This window comes from Salvelinus alpinus, chromosome 33 (genome assembly GCF_045679555.1).
Source record: "Salvelinus alpinus chromosome 33, SLU_Salpinus.1, whole genome shotgun sequence".
NCBI lineage: Eukaryota > Metazoa > Chordata > Actinopteri > Salmoniformes > Salmonidae > Salvelinus > Salvelinus alpinus.
The window spans coordinates 23952178-23970155 of record NC_092118.1 but is presented as its reverse complement, the minus strand read 5'-3'; the positions used below and the strand labels follow the sequence as shown (position 1 = coordinate 23970155).

General features: G+C 41.9%; 3 protein-coding genes across 6 annotated transcripts in view; 1 reads left to right on the top strand and 2 right to left on the bottom strand.

The window, feature by feature from the left end:
- Positions 1 to 696: 696 nt before the first annotated feature.
- LOC139563038 (coatomer subunit beta) lies at positions 697 to 8425 on the bottom strand. Its single transcript, XM_071381294.1, has 22 exons — positions 8236 to 8425; positions 7601 to 7754; positions 7242 to 7471; positions 6940 to 7109; positions 6723 to 6837; positions 6540 to 6632; positions 5862 to 5999; positions 5648 to 5767; positions 5421 to 5528; positions 4746 to 4892; positions 4498 to 4643; positions 4289 to 4385; positions 4033 to 4193; positions 3799 to 3919; positions 3446 to 3673; positions 3078 to 3257; positions 2532 to 2676; positions 2276 to 2395; positions 2024 to 2169; positions 1849 to 1938; positions 1239 to 1394; positions 697 to 1052 (listed from the first exon to the last, which is right to left on the bottom strand). Exons 2-22 carry the CDS (start codon positions 7689 to 7691, stop codon positions 993 to 995), a joined length of 2862 nt encoding a protein of 953 aa, XP_071237395.1. The 5' UTR covers positions 7692 to 7754; positions 8236 to 8425; the 3' UTR covers positions 697 to 992.
- A 556-nt stretch (positions 8426 to 8981) lies between these two features.
- On the bottom strand, positions 8982 to 13614 carry LOC139563040 (proteasome subunit alpha type-1-like). 2 transcript variants are annotated; one of them, XR_011672478.1, is made up of 11 exons: positions 13490 to 13603; positions 12740 to 12784; positions 12550 to 12651; positions 12343 to 12446; positions 12149 to 12237; positions 11960 to 12030; positions 11747 to 11876; positions 11595 to 11674; positions 9683 to 9752; positions 9435 to 9539; positions 8982 to 9277 (listed from the first exon to the last, which is right to left on the bottom strand). XR_011672478.1 is itself a non-coding variant. In XM_071381297.1 (10 exons), the coding sequence occupies exons 1-10, from the start codon at positions 13490 to 13492 to the stop codon at positions 9218 to 9220; spliced, it is 789 nt and encodes a 262-aa protein (XP_071237398.1). In that variant the 5' UTR covers positions 13493 to 13614; the 3' UTR covers positions 8982 to 9217. The 2 variants fall into 2 exon arrangements, 1 of the variants encoding a protein (XP_071237398.1); XM_071381297.1 differs by lacking the exon at positions 9683 to 9752 and having other exon boundaries at positions 13490 to 13614.
- Positions 13615 to 14566: 952 nt separating this feature from the next.
- LOC139563037 (cGMP-inhibited 3',5'-cyclic phosphodiesterase 3B-like) overlaps positions 14567 to 17978 on the top strand; it is an 82122-nt gene continuing 78710 nt past the window's right edge. For 2 of the 3 annotated variants that reach the window (XM_071381292.1, XM_071381291.1), the window contains exon 1: positions 14567 to 15674. In XM_071381292.1, the coding sequence (XP_071237393.1) occupies positions 14784 to 15674 (891 nt within the window). In that variant the 5' untranslated portion in view covers positions 14567 to 14783. Of the gene's footprint in view, positions 15675 to 16392; positions 16431 to 17978 lie in introns of all 3 variants that reach the window. The other variant, XM_071381293.1, reaches the window with a different exon arrangement.

Here is a 17978-nt window from a genome sequence, read left to right as displayed (position 1 = left end):
GAGGGAACTTTTGAGTGTCTATTCAACTGGAGAAGTTTTATATAATGGTGAGGTGGGAAAGGCAGTCAAAGCAAAGTAAATGTGTGTGACTGATTAGAAATTGACAAGGGATTTGGATTTGATGCTGATCTTTCATCATTACACCATTTCAATACATGGCAAAGACTGATCTTATATAGCACGTTGATTGTATTCACTCTACATTTGTATGACTTGAAATGTGGGACCTGGCACATACATTTTCACTTCATTGATGCAATTACTTGCAATTTACAGAAGCAATAACCTTTTCCCACTAATGTTAAAATTTTACTTTCAAGGAATTTGCATGCATCTGATACAATAACCACTTTGATGAGTCATTATCTGTAGTGTAAAGACAATAATGGGACATGAGATCAGCTAAGCTGCTTATTCACAGGCAGCCCAATTCAGATCATTTGTTTGGTCAAAAGACCAATTAGTGGCAAAAACATCAGAATTGGGCTGCCTGTGTAAACACAGCCGTAGAGGATGGAATGTGCATTCAAACTGAATCCATATTTCATGGTTTAGTCTGACATTGCATTTAACTTTACTGTCATAACATTTGGCAACAGCTTAATTAAGGGGTGGTGGATCAGAAGTTTTTCCTACCTCGCGTTCCCTTAACATAAGAAAGACTGAACACGCAAACAACCCATCGTCTGTCAAATGTTGGGAGTATGTTTTGTTATATATGACATGTTTATTGAAAATGAAAGATATCCCTGGCCTATCACTTGGAGGACAGTAAGAGGGAGTTTCTTCCTGACACAGGAGGTGTAAAACCATCTCTCATACCCACATATAGAACAGTACTTAATCAAATGGCCATAAAAAAAAGCTATCTGTTTATGGCCAGAGACAGATAGAAGAGACTAGAGAGGACTAGCAGAAAGCACATTTCTTTGCAGATGAATCTTGTCCAGTGATGTGGAGTTCTCAGTTGGACTGCTGGTTTTCAGTTGACTTTATACAGATGTTTTTTTCTGGGAAAGGTTGATCTTGTCACCCAGACTCAATGCCATACCCTGTAGAGAGAGGGGAAGTGTTACTTGCGATGTATAAACTTCAATAAACAATTCCACCCCGATGTTTGCATTATTCTATCATTACTACTTGCACTACGTCTGCATCCCAAATGGCAACATATTTAAAAAAGTAGTGCACTATATAGGGAATAGGGTGCATTTTGGGATGTAGTCTGAGTTTCTCACCTGGCTCTTGGCCCGGATGCGGATGTGTCCGTTGACAGGGGCATCAGGACCCAGGTGGATGGGCTTCTCAATGCTGACGTTGGCCAGGGCGTCTTCACCGAAGATGGAGCGGGCATACAGGTTGGCAGCCATGAAGCCACAGAATCCAGAAAGGGCCTGGTTGTTAGGACAGACAAGGTGGAGTGAGTGAGCATCACATGCATTACTACCTATTTGACCCAGTAGTATGATTCTGATTGGTCCTGTAGAAACGTGCTCAGTTTGCTGAAGACAGGGCTATTACAAGAGAGAGTCAAGCTTAATTGTCTAAAACCATGGTGGATTGATGAAGAATTTGAAAAAATTAATTAAAATAGGTACATATTGCCTGTATCTCGCAGGGTGCCCTTTTCTTTTCAAACGGATTGATTCAATCACAATTATAAAAGCCATTTAGAAATCAAATCCTAACAATGTAAAAAAGGTAGCAGCAGCAGAAATGTTAGACGCTCTGACAACTTCCACTCAGCCTTCCTATCAAGCCATGTTTAAAACCTCCATTCTGTTCTACACATCATCATCATCGTCCTATTGATGTAGTTCAAACTGCAATATTCCACGACTACTGTACCTTCTCTGGGGTCAGGCACTTCATGTTGGTGGAGCTGAGGATGTGGTGGAGGTACTCGTTCAGGTCTGCAATGTTGGTGTTCACTGTCACCTAGAATAAACAGTGTTATTACGATCATCCACTGAACACACTAACAAAACAAAATATGGACAGTTCTCTTATCTAGCGGTAGTACCTTATTCTCCCACTCAAACTCAGCCCACATCTGTCTGAACTCTGCGTCTGTGCACGAGGCTGGCTGGATGTAGTCCATGATGTCAATGTGGATGTCACTGAGTACCACGCAGTTCCTGTCGCTGGCAGCTCCTGATACGTCATACACTGAGACAGACAGACATTAGAACTGATGTCGTACACATGGAGTGGAGGCTGGCATCAGATTATTCATGACAAGTACTCTGACAGAAGTTAGAAGTGATGCTCTTACCTATGTTGCCAAATATGATGCCATTCTCTGTGGACGCCACTTTGACGTTAGCCTTGATGTTGGCAAAGTCATGGGGTGCCAGAGTGAGAGGAGAAGGCTTCTCAACCAGCTTGAGGTCACCTGTTGGATTGAAAGGTTGATATCAGCATTAGACATACATCACCTATGGTAAACAAGAGAAATTGCCCTGAAACAACCCTTAGTAAGGTTGTATGACTCTGCATATAGTCATATGAACTACAGACTAGAACCTCACCCAATGTCGCCAGCTCCAGGGTGCAATTCTGAAGGGTGTCGTTGGTTTGGTTGACGACCAGCACATCCAGCACAATGTCATACTGGTTGACATGGACATAGGCCTCAGCATAGACTGGGTCTGAGAAACCAGTCAGCTGGGTAACCTGCAAAACAACATACACTCAGAATGACATGGTCCTCACCAACCTGTTGTTATACAACGGAGCACCTGTCAATAACTACCTCAACAGCACTAATAGCTAAGATGAAAACGTACATTTCTGAATAGGATCCTGAGACAATCCATGCCATAGCCTGAACTTAGAATTGTTATATTCATTCCCTCTTTCATAGTCGTTCCTATGGAACAGACCTAGAAAACACTGATTTCTATGTGTCTATGGCTCACTGTCACGTTGGAAACAATGCCACCTGCTGGCAACTTGAGGTACATCACATATCTCTACTATCCAAAAAGGAACATGATCATGTGATTCGCAAGCACACAATTTTGTAATTCTGTAACAGAACGGTGTGTGTGTCAACGGGGTCCTTGTAGGTGTACCTTGTTGAGTTTGGAGGCCATGGGGTCGTTAGCCTCCTTCTTAAGAGTGGTTCCCATGGCAGCCAGTAAACTGAGCTGGAACTGGTCCTCCTTGGAGGACGTCTCGTTCTTGGCCGTCAGTTGCATAAAGGAAATGGGGTCGTCTGCCTGCACCAGTACGTTCCGCTTCTCTGACTCTTTCTGTGGATAAGAGCACAGAACACCATCAGCACATAGCAGTACAATCCAGCAGTGTCCAAATGGATAGGCAGCCAGGTGAAGGGAGAACTATAGTATAGCTGACTGAACTGGGAGAAGGCAGTGGTTTAGTGAGAAGAGTGGACTGGAAGCTATGGCCTAGTAATCTAGCAGCCAGCGCTCCTCCTTACCTTCTGAGATAGCTTCTCCTCCTCCAGCCTGACAGTGAGCATGTGAGACAGGGACTTGCGGCACTCCTTATTAAAGATGTCGTTCATGAGGGGCGAACACTCGGACAGCACCTTGAGACACAGCGAGATGCGGTCCACATCGTCGTCTGTGATGGGCTTCTTGGGCAGAGAGGACTTGCCCAAGTGGAGGATGGTGGCCATGATCAGCATAGACTCAGCCACAAAGGACTGAAGGGGAGACGGTGATCGAGAGCATTAGAATCACTTCATGACTTTCAATGGACAGTGAACATGGACACCTAAATCACAACTGTTTCACAACCGTTTCAGAAGATAAGAGGTCCTATACTTACATTCTGTCTCTTTTTGTCTTGAACGATGGCGACATATCGCAGGGCCACTTTGGTCAGGGTTGTGGCCAGCGAGGCTGCCACATAGAAGTCTCCGTCCATCAAGAAGCCCCTGAGAGGAGGCCTACAGGGAAAGGGACGACAGTTTCATTGAGTGTCATATCATCCACTTCTGAAAGACAATCACTGCAAGCTAAGAAACTATGTATTTTAGACACAAAAGGTGATTTCTTTTACCTGTCCTCTTCCTTCTTTGAGGGACGGGAGGAGCTGAGGGCGCTCTGTGTGACGTAGGTGCCCATCTCTGTCACCAGTTTGGCTGCTGGCGCTGCGCTCACCTCTTCTTCCGGCTTCCCCTCCCCAGCCTCTTTCTTGATCTCGTTCTCTACTATGGGGATCTGAAAAAGGGACAGACATGAGCCACTGGCAACAAGTATCACTCTGGTATTGAACGCTGAAAGTGAATGAATAATCCATAAGCACACACACATACCTCTCCAAGCGACCTGCGCACTTCTGTCATCACACTCTGAATGTCCTCTTTAGTGCTGCAGTATTCTCCCAGGATCCAAAGCGCTCCTCTGTAGATCCTAACACAGTTTAAAAGATTGGATGTCAGCATAAAAAATTAAAAAACTGTAATTCTCCAAAAGTATCCTGTAATTCTCTATTTATATGCAAGCTTGTCACTCTTGCTCTTACTTGACAGTCTTGATGGCGTGGAAGACTTCCAGCATCTTCTCGATGATGAGGGGCCTCAGGTTGTCGAACCTCTGAATGGCCTCTCTCACAAACTCCAGCACATCAGCCGCCGCTGCCTCATTAGTGTCACTCAGGAACTCCATCAGCTGAGTGACACACGTATGTCATTTAGATTACATCACAGAGGACAGAATGACCCTAGCTGTGTTTGATATCAGGATTTGTATGTGTGAACAGGGTAGACTCACCACAGGAATGACATTGGCCGCCATGTCAGGGAAGCGTACACTGCATGAGTGGAGGGTGCGCACCAGCAGCTGCCTGAATTTATCAGTGTCCTCATGCTCCGTCACATTGTTGGTTTTAATCACCTCCTTCTTCAGAACTATCACCAACTGGAACACAAACACATGAACACCTTAGTTAGAATCATCCTTTTACAAAATAGACAGGAGGCGAGTCCACAGAGACAGGAGAGGAGAGTAGAGTCCACAGAGACAGGAGAGGAGAGTCCACAGAGACAGGAGAGGAGAGTCCACAGAGACAGGAGAGGACAGTCCACAGAGACAGGAGAGGACAGTCCACAGAGACAGGAGAGGACAGTCCACAGAGACAGGAGAGGACAGTCCACAGAGACAGGAGAGGAGAGTCCACAGAGACAGGAGAGGAGAGTCCACAGAGACAGGAGAGGAGAGTCCACAGAGACAGGAGAGGACAGTCCACAGAGACAGGAGAGGACAGTCCACAGAGACAGGAGAGGACAGTCCACAGAGACAGGAGAGGACAGTCCACAGAGACAGGAGAGGACAGTCCACAGAGACAGGAGAGGACAGTCCACAGAGACAGGAGAGGACAGTCCACAGAGACAGGAGAGGACAGTCCACAGAGACAGGAGAGGACAGTCCTGAGGATGACACCCCCACCTCCTCTACATTCCGGGATGAAACTAGGTCCAAGGCCAGCTGCAGGGTCTTCTTCCGGACCTCGAGGTCAGGCGTGCTCAAAACACGCAGAATGTCCATCACCAGGTCCTGGGTGGACAGAGAACAGACACGTTAACCAGGTTATTATTACACTTCAAAGACTTACTGGTACCTAACATGGGGTCTGTTCACCAGGAGCAACATTAATGAAAGTGAAGTCGGAGTACCTGGAGAACACGTTCATGAGTGGGATGCTCCTTCAGCTCTATCAGACGATCCAGGACAATCAGCTTCACGTTGTTGTCACTCTCCTTGATAATCAGGTCAATGTAGCACTGGGCAGCAGCCTAGAACAAACACACAAATGCCATTGAAAGACAATACCAGACCAAAATCCACAGCAGTTCCGTGTTGTGTTGTAGATAAGTAAGGGGGGGGTACCTTGATGGCAGTGGGTGCGCTGGACAGCGTGACAAGAGTGCCAGCTGCCTCGTACTTGACGGCTGGGCTGGAGGACTGCAACAGGTTGTAGATGCAGCGGATGAAGCGGGCACGCTCCGACGGGTTAGCGTGGCACACCTAAACATTGAGGAAACAAGAGACATGACAGATAAAAAATGCCAGTACGTACGTGGATATAATTTCCAATTGAAGCTTTGTTGTTTTCTTTACCCCTTTTTCTCCCCAATTTTGTGGTATCCAATTGGTAGTTACAGTCTTGTCTCATCGCTTCAACTCCCGTACGGACTCGGGAGAGGCGAAGGTCGAGAGCCGTACGTCCTCCAAAACACAACCCAACTGCTTCTTGACTGGGAGACCCACATGGGTCTCCCAGTCGCGGCCGGCTGCAACAGAGCCTGGACTCGAACCCAGAATCTCTACCACTGCGCCACTCAGGAGGCCCTTCAAGCTTTGTTTTAATTTTCTTTAACTCATAGCATAATGTCTTAATAGACCACACACATTGGCATATGTTTCGGCTTGCTCCTTCCTCAGTGCATGTGAGACAGAGAAACAGACATCAAGTGACATCCTGTGTTTTCTTTACATATTTCTCAAAAGAGATATCTGGAGGTTTCTAGTGGGACTTTCTGGTGGGAAAATGTCTGAAGGACTCACCTTGTAAATTAGCTCCACAATGACCAACTGGAGAATATCTCCAAATGTATGCACTTGATCAATGCAGGTGCTGAGGTAATCCAGAGCTCTGTCCTGCACAGTGGAAATGACCAGTGTTAGTCCCAGACACAGAAAAATGTTGGTGAGCGGTCTCTAATAAAAAAAAGTGAAGATGCAATTGACCTGGTCTGCGTGAATTAGCATCATGAAAGCATTTCTCTTGCAGCTGGCATCTTTTTCATTCACAAGGAAATCATGGATCAACTCAGGGGCATCTGGGATGAGATTTTCGAAGTTCCTGAGATGGAAATAAAATTGCTCAAGTAAATGCCATGTTCTCCATTAACGGTCATAAACACTCATATGGAACTTCTGTATTGTATCACTACAGTAAGTGTACCTGTAGATGGTGTAGATGGCCAGTACAGCATTGCGGCGAACGTAGCTGTGGCGGTGCTCCAGGCAGGCGCGGATGGCGGGCATGAGGGGCTCCAGCAGCTCAGACTCCTTCAACTTGCACAGGAAGCGCAGGGTGGATCCACGGATGAACTCGTTGGGGTGCTGCAAGTCCTGAAACAGACAAACATACATTTAATGTCTCTTATTCAAGGATAATAGTCACACATCATACTTTCTTGTGCTAATTATATAATTTATCGAACATTCAGACAGACAGTACACTTGTGTAGTATGCTACCATACCTTTCTGTAGGCGTCACAGACCAGGATCATCTCCTGAAGCAGTTTGCCATCTGGAGTCGTTTTGGGGACAATCTCCCAGAAGACTAGCAGAAGCTTTTTAATGGTGTGGTCTTGAAGTGGGAGGACAAATCGGATGATGGTCATCAGTAGGCCTGGCAGCTTCTCTCCATTCAGTATCATGATGATTACCTTCTTCAGGGCCTCTGTCTTTGCCTTGATCTCTCCTTTTTCTGATATCAGGAAAAAATAACATTGTATTACTCTTAAAGTCACACTAATCACAGATCATTCACACTGATTGTTTAGTGGCGGTTAGGTACCTATTGCCAATGCAGATAGGGTCAACAAAGGACACTTACCTAAGTCTGCTTTGAGACTGACTTCAGATGGAGGTTCGGAGTCATTTGGAACATTGATCAAAGTGTAACAAACATTCTCTGCGGCTGTCATTTTGCCGGATGGATCGTCTTTCCTCTTGCAACACCCCAATCAACAGAACTGTTAAGATGATTCCTATGAAGTAGCCATCAAGTAATGTTAATGCATAATCCGACAAATGTAAACATAGATGCTATTACACATAAGTTACTGAACACGATTCGTGCTTTCTAATACTGCAGAGCTGTAGCTAAGAAATATGTGGTAGCTAGTCGACACATCCACGTAGACACGTCAATTAGCTAACTTGTACTATAGTAGTTAATTAGTAACGTTACTATAGTAGCTAGTTAATGTTCTTCATTCACACAGGCCGCCTCGGCTGTTAGTTAGCTAGTATGCTAGTTATTGACAATTCAATGGCCTAACAAATTATGCAGCTCAATCAGTGACATTCACAAAAAAAAACAGATATGCAATATGCCAGTAACACTTCAGAGCCTAGTAAGACGTTTTGATTTTGCAAATTGAGCAAGCTCAAACGCTTGTCGTCCCCGACAGCTAGTGTTAGCTTGCAAATGGTGGATGGATACCAAAACATATTTTGAATAATTACCCAAACCAATCTTTCCGCACTTGGTCACGATAGAGAAATAAGCACGTAGCTGCCTTTTACTGCACGTTTACTATATTTCAAAATATCATTTGTCGCGTCTGTTATTTAATTGGGCATCTGTAAAATTGCTCAGAGATCTTCTCGAGCTGTCCGTTCCCAACTTCCCTGTGACGTGGAAGATTAGCTACTTTCTGAGCCACATCACTGCTACAGCAAGTGAAAAGGGACAAATAACCCGGATGTCTAGACGCGAAGACGAAATTCTAATTATGAGTGTTGCCCAATATAACAATATTCTATATTGCCTCCATGTATGTACTCTGAACTGATGCTTTACATGTTTTTGCTACAAGTAACTTATACATTTACTATTTATGAAATATTGAATTGTAGATTTTGTTTATATCCCATCACATGGTATGGCCCAATCCAGAGGGTTGACCAAACCACATTATATAAGGCTACCATTTCAGTTATGTTTGTAAGTAGGTTGTGTTACCAGTGATTATGATTCAATAAAGTCCATAGTAATCCTGGGTTAGTCATGATGTTTGAACATCTATGTTTTCTTTTTTTTGTTCAAAGTTCAGTTGGTGCTTAGGTATAAATAAACCCACTTCGGTTCCTACATTCTCTTTGAAAACATCCACCACCGAGTGGCCACATAAGAACATAGAATGACAATGCAGTAATGAGAAAATATAATATAACATCACATTAACATTTATTTTAACGAACCAGACAAGTTCAGAAACAGTTGTCTTTAATGACAAAAAATGAATACAAACATTGAATGGCTAACAAAAATCATAGATAGTCAACTTGAACATACACAAGTATAATGGTAATTGTTCTCCATGTTGATACAGTTACAAGTGAGTGTGGGTGGAATATTGGTTGTGGACAGGATGCTATCCAATGACTGAAAGAATCAGGGATAAGAGCTTTGTCATCTTCACACTGTCTGGGACACACTTCAATCTCAGAGCTCCATGGGCTCTTCTGGCTTCTCTGCTGCCGCCTCGTTGTCTGGCTGGGCAACCTGCAGCACAACAAGAGGACAAGGCATGTGCATTGTCAGGTATGGAGATAACTGAATAATGTACCGTCAATAATCTTATTAACGCAATAACCGTTCCTCTTGACAAGTTTCCTCAGAGAAAATATTTTTATTCAAAATTTGCCAAGTTGTTTTTTACCCTTCTCTGTGGCCTCTCCTCAAGGCCTTCAAGGAATGATGCCACATCGCCATCATCGTAGATGGTGAACTCCATGTCCTTGCCAACAATCCCGATGGACACATTCTAAAAGGGCAGAGAGTAAGTTGTCAATCTGTGATTTAAGTTGTGTTCTGATCCCCTACCCTTCTCTCTGAACCCCTCATGAATTTAAAAACATTGGATTAGTGTAAGAATGGCTAGGTGTTTTCACATAATAGTAGTTATACCAGTCCATCCCCTCATGGGGAGCGAATGAGAGCCCACTTCAGGGTGAGGAGTAGATCATTGGACAGTAGCCTGATGGAAAAGTCTTAAGGTTACTACAAGCTTCACACCGTTCATCTACGTGCACGTGGGTGGAGTGGGATTTTTGGAGCAGGGGATACGTTTTGGTAACATGATATCCTTGCTGGTCCCAATCCCACTCCCATTCAAATCAAATCAAATCAAAATGTATTTGTCACATGCACCAAATAGAACAGGTTTAGACCTTAGTGAAATGCTTACTTACAAGCCATTAACCCACAATGCAGTTAAGAAAAATAGGTGTTAAGAAAGTATTTACTAAAATAAACTGAAGTAAAAAACAAGAATAGAAAAATAACAATTTAAGACCAGCAATAAAATAACAGTAGCGAGGCTATATGCATAGCATATATGCATAGTCACTTTAACTATACATTCACGCACATACTACCTCAATTGGGCCGACCAACCAGTGCTCCCGCACATTGGCTAACCGGGCTATCTGCATTGTGTTCCGCCACCCCCCAACCCCTCTTTTACGCTACTGCTACTCTCTGTTCATCATATATGCATAGTCACTTTAACCATATCTACATGTACATACTACCTCAATCAGCCTAACCGGTGTCTGTATGTAGCCTCGCTACTTTTATAGCCTCACTACTGTATATAGCCTGTCCTTTTACTGTTGTTTTATTTATTTACTTACCTATTGTTCACCTAATACCTTTTTTGCACTATTGGTTAGAGCCTGTAAGCAAGCATTTCACTGTAAGGTCTACACCTGTTGTACTCGGCGCACGTGACAAATAAACGTTGATTTGATATGCAGGGTGTATCGGTACAGAGTCAATATGCGGGGCCACAAGTTAGTTGAGGTAATTGAGGAAACATTTACATGTAGGTAGAGTTTTAGTAACTCACAAGGGGGCAATAGCAAAGTTTTGTAATGTTATTTATTTTTATTAGTTGCAAGCTGGCTAGCTGGCTTTAAAAATAGGAAGCTAGCTAACCTTTTTAACTTCCCACATCTATCTCCATGTGAAACAATCAGATGTATAATTTAAACATATGCCCTGGCAAATATTTGTATACTTGCAGGTTTAACTACTGATGGGGAAACAAAGCTTCCTGAAGCTGAGGTTTTCAAGACAATTGTGTCAAATAGGTTCATTACTCAAGGCTTTAATTAACACAGTGTACGCCTGCTGTTCAAAATCATTTAGAGCAGCCAAATTAGCGTGTGCTCAGCATAGCCTTTTTGTCTTCTACCAAACCAATCAGGTGGTTGTTCGACGAAAAGAAGCTTCAGACGTCATTAATAACGTTCTTCTGATAAAGTGATACAGGCATTGGCACACTGCTTCAAAGTACACTTCTTAGCGATTTTGACGCATGCCTCAGAGCTCAGGCATCAAACGTAACATCACTAAGTGTAACTCAAACCATTATCCCAGTTTGATATGCTGCTTGTGTATTAATTCCCATATCAGCTAAAAACAGAGCATCATAATGTTTGCTTACAGAGAAAAAAGAACATGGCTAGCTAGTTGGCTATAGCAGGTTCTAACATTTCACACTAGCCTGATAGTTATAACTTCTAAACAAAATACCTTTTTGGGTGGATTCTTGTTGTTTGGTTATTAATGTAAAATAGGCTACTTGATTAATAACCTATAGATCGGATTGAAGAACCAAGCGACAACACTGTCCCCCACGGCTGCGGAAAGAATGATACGGCGCATCTCAATTTTCAGGTAGTAGAAAAGTATGTTGAATGCCGGATGGTATTACAAGAAGCCGTGCCTTTTGTGACAAAAAACATCATTCCAACATTGCGCTACGCTCCAAATCTTGCGTCTCCATAGTGCTTGCAGTAAGCTTAAAGTTTACCTTTGTGGTAAGATCTTGTTCTGCAGGTAGAGTTTCTCTCAGTCCCCGGAGGCCATGTTGAACTAGGTCATTCAGTTCACCTACAAGACAGAATGAAAGCTTTACAACGTGCTTACCTCAGAAGCAGAGAAGAAAAGGCATAAAATACTCACAGTCGAGAAAAGTGTCCATATGTCTTTCCAGGTAGGTACGTGCAGACTGGGAGCGGGCCCCTATGGACATGGCCTTGCAATCAAAGTAGTTGGCAGAGGGGCAGGTCTGGAAAATGTGTGGCCCCATATCCTAGAAGAGACAAACAATATTAGATATGACATACTATTCCACTAATATTTATAGAGGGACAAACCAACCAAAACATATCTTACATCATATCCTGCGATGAGTAATCCCACACCATAAGGCCTTCTTCCATATCTCTGTGTAGGGATCTGGGTTTCTGAGTGCTAGGTCAAGGTGGATTGTCTTAGTTGCAACGGTGTAAAAACATTTAAAATAACCAACACAGACAATTCATGTTAAGCATTATAAAAACTAAATTTGTGGTAAAAGGACACTGCTTCCAATTAGTGTGACCAAGCGGGACACAGGGAGAGGCCGATCAAACACAAACCTGGAGTCCAGGCACTCCTGACGCATAAAGTTGCTGAAGGAGTATGATGGAAGAGAGAAGTGTTAACCTCAGTCAGAAGAACACTGTCTAATTCTCTTCAAGAATATGAAATACCATGCACAACAGATCCTCTCTTACCAGAGTAGCCTTGCATCAGCAGTGAGGCCAGCAATGGAGATGCCAATATGGCTGTCAACGTGTAAAATTTTCTTCTGATGGGCAGCCAACTCGGATTGAGCTCTCTGGACAAGAACACAAAATTAGGATTATAAATAGACAACATTTACACTACTTTTCATATAATCATGTTCTTGAATGCAAATGTAAAATCAATGTAAATTGTACCTTCAGAGCCACAAGTACAGCATGACTGCGAGATTTCAGACCCACTGTGGCAGATCCTTGTTTCACTGCTTCCATAGCATATTCAATCTGATGAATACGCCCCTGAAACACAAAACAGTGACCTGTTATGAGTCACAAATATTGCAGCTGAAATTTCTAACTGTTATGTTACCTGTATTTGCAGACTTACCTGTGGACTCCAAACTGTGACATCATTGTCATACTGGTTGCGGAACTAAGAAAAATACAAAAATGTGTCCACAATCTAGAAACCTACATGTTGCTGTCGTCATAGTACAGTATTTCATCATTGATTCCATATTAGAAATCAAGTGCCATTTGCATGTGAAAATGTTATCATGGAATCCATTATTGCTCCACTGTTTATATTTATGTTGGCTGCCCAAAGCCCACTCTTTTTAATGGTAACAGTTACTTCTTAAGTGTCTTTAACAAGGCAATGACTCAGCTAAAAAACAGCGCTGATTTAACTAGCTAGCAACATAGCTTGGTATTCACACAGTGAAGTTTGACTTCAAGTTGTGAACAAGTAATCTAGGTAGCTAGCTAGCTAACGTTAGCTGAATAGATAACATTAGCTAGCTAGCTACTACCATTGATTAAAATGTTAGCTATGTCCAATAACATTAAGCAAGACGTTAGCTACTACTATCATATTCTACCCCAAATATGGGATAGTCACAGGTTAGGGATGCAGCCATAGCATTTGTTGTTGTCCTAGCTAGCTATTCTATTTCGTTACCTTTTTTTTTTTTTACCGGTACAGAAGCTTAACTAAATGCTTACTCATTGCTGGATAGCTAGATAGGTAGCCTTTCCATCCAACTACAGATAACATAGATTTCTGGTGCATTTACTTATTAAGTTTGCATTCACTTTTAATATATCGTACATATTATATGTTTTATTCCAAGCTTACCATGATGATAGAGCTTTCAACCAACAAGAGCCTCAGATAACTTATGAGTGCTTGATTATTTTTCCTATCGATGTCTGCGCAAAGGGAAACAAGTAGATCACAGAGAGGGGGATCCGCGTTCTGTATTTTTCTCTGCCAGATGTGATGTGAAATTATTCACCAGACACTGCTGAAGAAATCAGAAACCCCCATAATACACAAAGTAAAAGCGTGCAATTACTCAATACACCTAATGTTAAACATAATCTACAATCTCGTCGAAATCAACTATTTCCCCTTGAACATTTGGATTTTGAAGGTGCGTTCCTTATTCTTACATAAATATCACTTGCTTTCTATGATATATCCAAATAGAGTTCCATCTTCTCTGATATATGTAGTGCTCAAAATATGCGATTCCTTGGAGGAACATTGCTTTAATTTACAAAGTCTCATTAGAACACATACAAAAATAGCTATTCTAAGATTAATCATGTTTTCAAAAATGAAGTGGGAGATTTCGTTAGTTGAACATATTTGGAAATCTTTCAATATCACAGGCCTGCCAGAGTAATTGGGCCTAGATAGGGGTACAGTAGCCTGGCTATGTAATTACACTAGAAAATAACTACTACTATTATTACTACTACTTCTACTACCACTAATAATAATGGCTAAACCTTCAAATAATGGGCCTTATTTTTGGCCAAAATGTACTTTATCAATCCTAAAATCCTAAAGAAACAGATCAAGTTGCATATCTGGATTTTGTCCAAAGTAACGCAAGCAAACTCAGGTAAATTGATAAACGCACACTTTCTTTAACCTCACTGTCAACATGTTGACGTTGTGTGGTTGTTTTTAGCTGTACATATGATCTTTTTTTTTTTTTTTAGGTTTTCAGTGTATTTTGAACGCGTTCAGACAATGCAATTAATTGTGATTTAAAAAATGCGTGCACTAAAATTACAAAAAGTTATCTCGAGCTGATTAACTCCGACAGATTTTATATAGCAGCACTCTTCTTCCGTCTTCTGACCGACCATGAGAGTGCACGGTTTGTTCCAGTGCTGCAGAGCGCGTGCCTGTGTCGATCTGTAGTTTTTGTAGCAGATTGTCACATCTAGGCGGCGACACGGAGTCCCTTTTATCTAAAAACAACAACATTTCACCTTCTCTTTCTTTTAGTCAAAATGCTTGAGCACGTTTGAGTGACCATGGAGTGCGTTTGCCGTCATGTAGTTGAGTGTTAATACGTCGAGAATATTGGGAGAAGGAAACTTTTGAAGGAATCCAAGGAGCTACAGTTGAAAACATGGCTGTTCGCGAAGAAGGAGAGGTTTTGCACAGTAAAATCAGGCACCACGATGGGGTTGCCAATGAAAACAGCACAGAGAGCTTCAGGAACGGCTATGTGAAGAGCTGCGTCACCCCTTTAAAACAAGACCATCAAAGGGGATTTTTGTTTAACGTCTGTAGGTTTTGCAATGAGGACATTCTGAAATCAAAAATATTTCGAATTTCTGGCCTATACCTGGGTGCATTCGCAATTTTTGCAGTTTCGTTGCTTATTTCCAGGAGCTTGCAAAGTGACTTCAGCTTTTGGGATTTGCGGACTTTTCTGTCGGGCTTCTCTCAGTCCATCAGCCCTCTCTTTAGCATAGGCTGTGCATTCTTCTTTTTGACCTTTTATTTAAGGAGGAAAAAGAGGGAAAGTAATACATGTTGGCTTGTGTCACTGCCAGCATCATGTTACTTAGGGGATTTTTTAGTTTTGCGGTTTTTGCAGTGGGGAGAGGACCAACACCAGATGCAAATGTTTGGCAGGTTGTTATTCGTGTTGGGATGTGTGGGTCTCCTAACACTGATCCCCACTTTGAAACTCAAACACAGTGTTCTGATCCTGGTGTTTGCCAGTGTTGTGTGGTTGGTGTCTTTCACCAGTCTAAGCTGTCTGCCTGCACTCCTGAGACCCGTGTTTGCGTGTTTTGCGGGTGTCTCAGGCTCGCTCTTGTCCCTCTGTTTTGACCATTATTACCCGCCGAGGGAAACGCCGAATAGGATCTCCAGCAGCGAGGAGAAAGTCCCTGTGATCAGACCCAGGAGAAGGTCCAGTTGTGTTTCTTTGGGGGAAACGTCGACCAGCTATTATGGCAGCTGTAAAATGCCTCGCAGACCTTCATTGCCGTGCATATCCAGAGAACAGGTAGGTCATGGGCTGGCATAAAGTTCATCATTGCCTACATTCATTTGTGCAAAAAGTATCACTGACTGCTCAGAGTGAGCACACGTGCGCAAGAGTACACAACCTTGAGCCTGTGGTCTCCAGCAAGGAGGCAATTCAACTCCATATCCAGAATGCATAGGCCTACAGTAGTCCAGACAGACAATCACCCCTACACTGCTGAACTATTCACCATCCAGGTCATTCACCTCTACTCACACCAAATAATCGTCTCTTGAAATAAACTAGTCTGATTGTCCTGCAATAATTAAACCCATATGACTATAACATGCAGCACAAGCACCAGAAAGTCAATTTACCTAAGTGACTTTTATTCAGACATTCTATTCTTGTTTGTTGAGTGTTGTGTTGATGACAGGAAAACCTGTCAAACAAGTTAAGTCCAAGTTAAAGCGTGATCACTTATGGTAGAGTAATCAATGCAATGATCATTATTTAGTAATTCACTCACAGGCATAATTTTCATATAGGCATAGAAAATAAGTGGTTAGTGCTACATTTTATTTTATTTATTGGTGCGTGACTGTTATTGAAAGTTGTATTGTCAATCTTGTTTTGTATTTAACGCCACTTTAAATGTGTACATGACACTGCAACAAAATTTCCCCATGGGGACAATAAAGTAAGTAAGTATTCACTAATATCTGAAGTGCTTTATAAGGTTATTATTTCACTGTAGATTGGATACCCTGGTGTGAGGCCACTGCAATGGAAAGTGTGAGTAACATCAAGTGTATTTATTTGGCTTCAACACTCACTGTATTCCAGGCAATGTATTGTGACCATTCCCCAATAGTTCAAGATGGAAGATATTCATCTAAGACCCCCAATAGTCAAACATCCTGTTCACACTTACAGTTGATTGTAAACAAACAATATCACTGTGACCCAGCTGAGCAAGGCAAGTCCTTTTTAAAGGTTGTGTCTGTAAAATGTTATAGGCTACAATTTATTTAAAAAAAATACCCCTTGATTTTATGAAGAAAGACAACTTGATGAAATAGCTTATTACTTTCTTACGCAGGCCCAATCGTAACATTCAGGGATGTGAAATATTGCTAGCTTGCTTACATTTTCAATATCTAAGCTCAAGAACCAATCGTGTATCAGAAAGAAGCTGTTTTTGGAAGGACAGGGCCATCCACTCTGACAGTAAATAGACATCAGGCTTTAACATCAAATGATGTTCCATATTTTAAAACCCTAAAGGAATGTAATTCATTTAAAGATGTATAATAACAGGCTATTTGTGTGTAGAAACTTTATGGATTGCAGTCTGGCTTTATTTTATTATCAGTGATGGTAGCTGATTCTAGTTTATTTGTGAAATATTTAGGCGTAATGTCACACATTAACAGTAAGAGTTTTCAAATCCAACGAGGGCAATATGTTCAGCTGACATTTTAGTATGTGCCCTGCCCTCTGACCATATTAGATTAGCCTATCATATTGTTCATTATCAGTTAGATTTATCCGAATTTAGTTTTGCCTCTGATTCTGTCTATGAACCTGTGACGTTTTATAAAAGTGACCTGCCAAATATTGTTTCAGCAATAGCCTTTTGTTGTAAACTGGACTACCTTAAAGATGAAGATTATTATGAGAAGATAAGACGCATAAGCTGCATAAAGGATGTTTTATTACGGTGTTGTAATAGCACACTTCACTCATACAACACAACACTGAATTTGTTGTTTGTTCATTTGACTCATTGTCCTGCAGTAGATGTTGTCAGGAATAGATTGCAGACTCAAGTCTGGATACTACCATACAGGTCTGGTCTAGCGTTAATGTTGTCAGGCAGTGAGGGGCATTGGTGTAGACCAGTATTGATCAGTGAAATAAAGATGTCAGTGCCTGTTGTCCAATTGTATTGACTTAAGAGAGGACATTACCCAAAACGTGCTACTGTCCTAGCTGAAGGACCATATTTTAATATCGCAGGCAAGGACGTTAAGAGTGTGATGATGTGCACGTCAGGTTCAGTGTCCACAGTCAAGTCCTGTATGTGACACTTTGTCATGATGTAGTGTAGACTAATAGTAATTAAGCCTAGCTCAAATATGGTCTTAGCGGACACAGTTAGTTTGGAACTGAAAGGACGAACTCAAACGTAATACTAACCATAGATCATACTTGTCATCCACACATGCATAGATTACTGGATTTATTTGGTCACACATTAAATGGCGCCTCATATCATGACATTACATGATTTGTTGGTCATTGATTCATCAGAAAATATATAGTAAAATAATTTATATT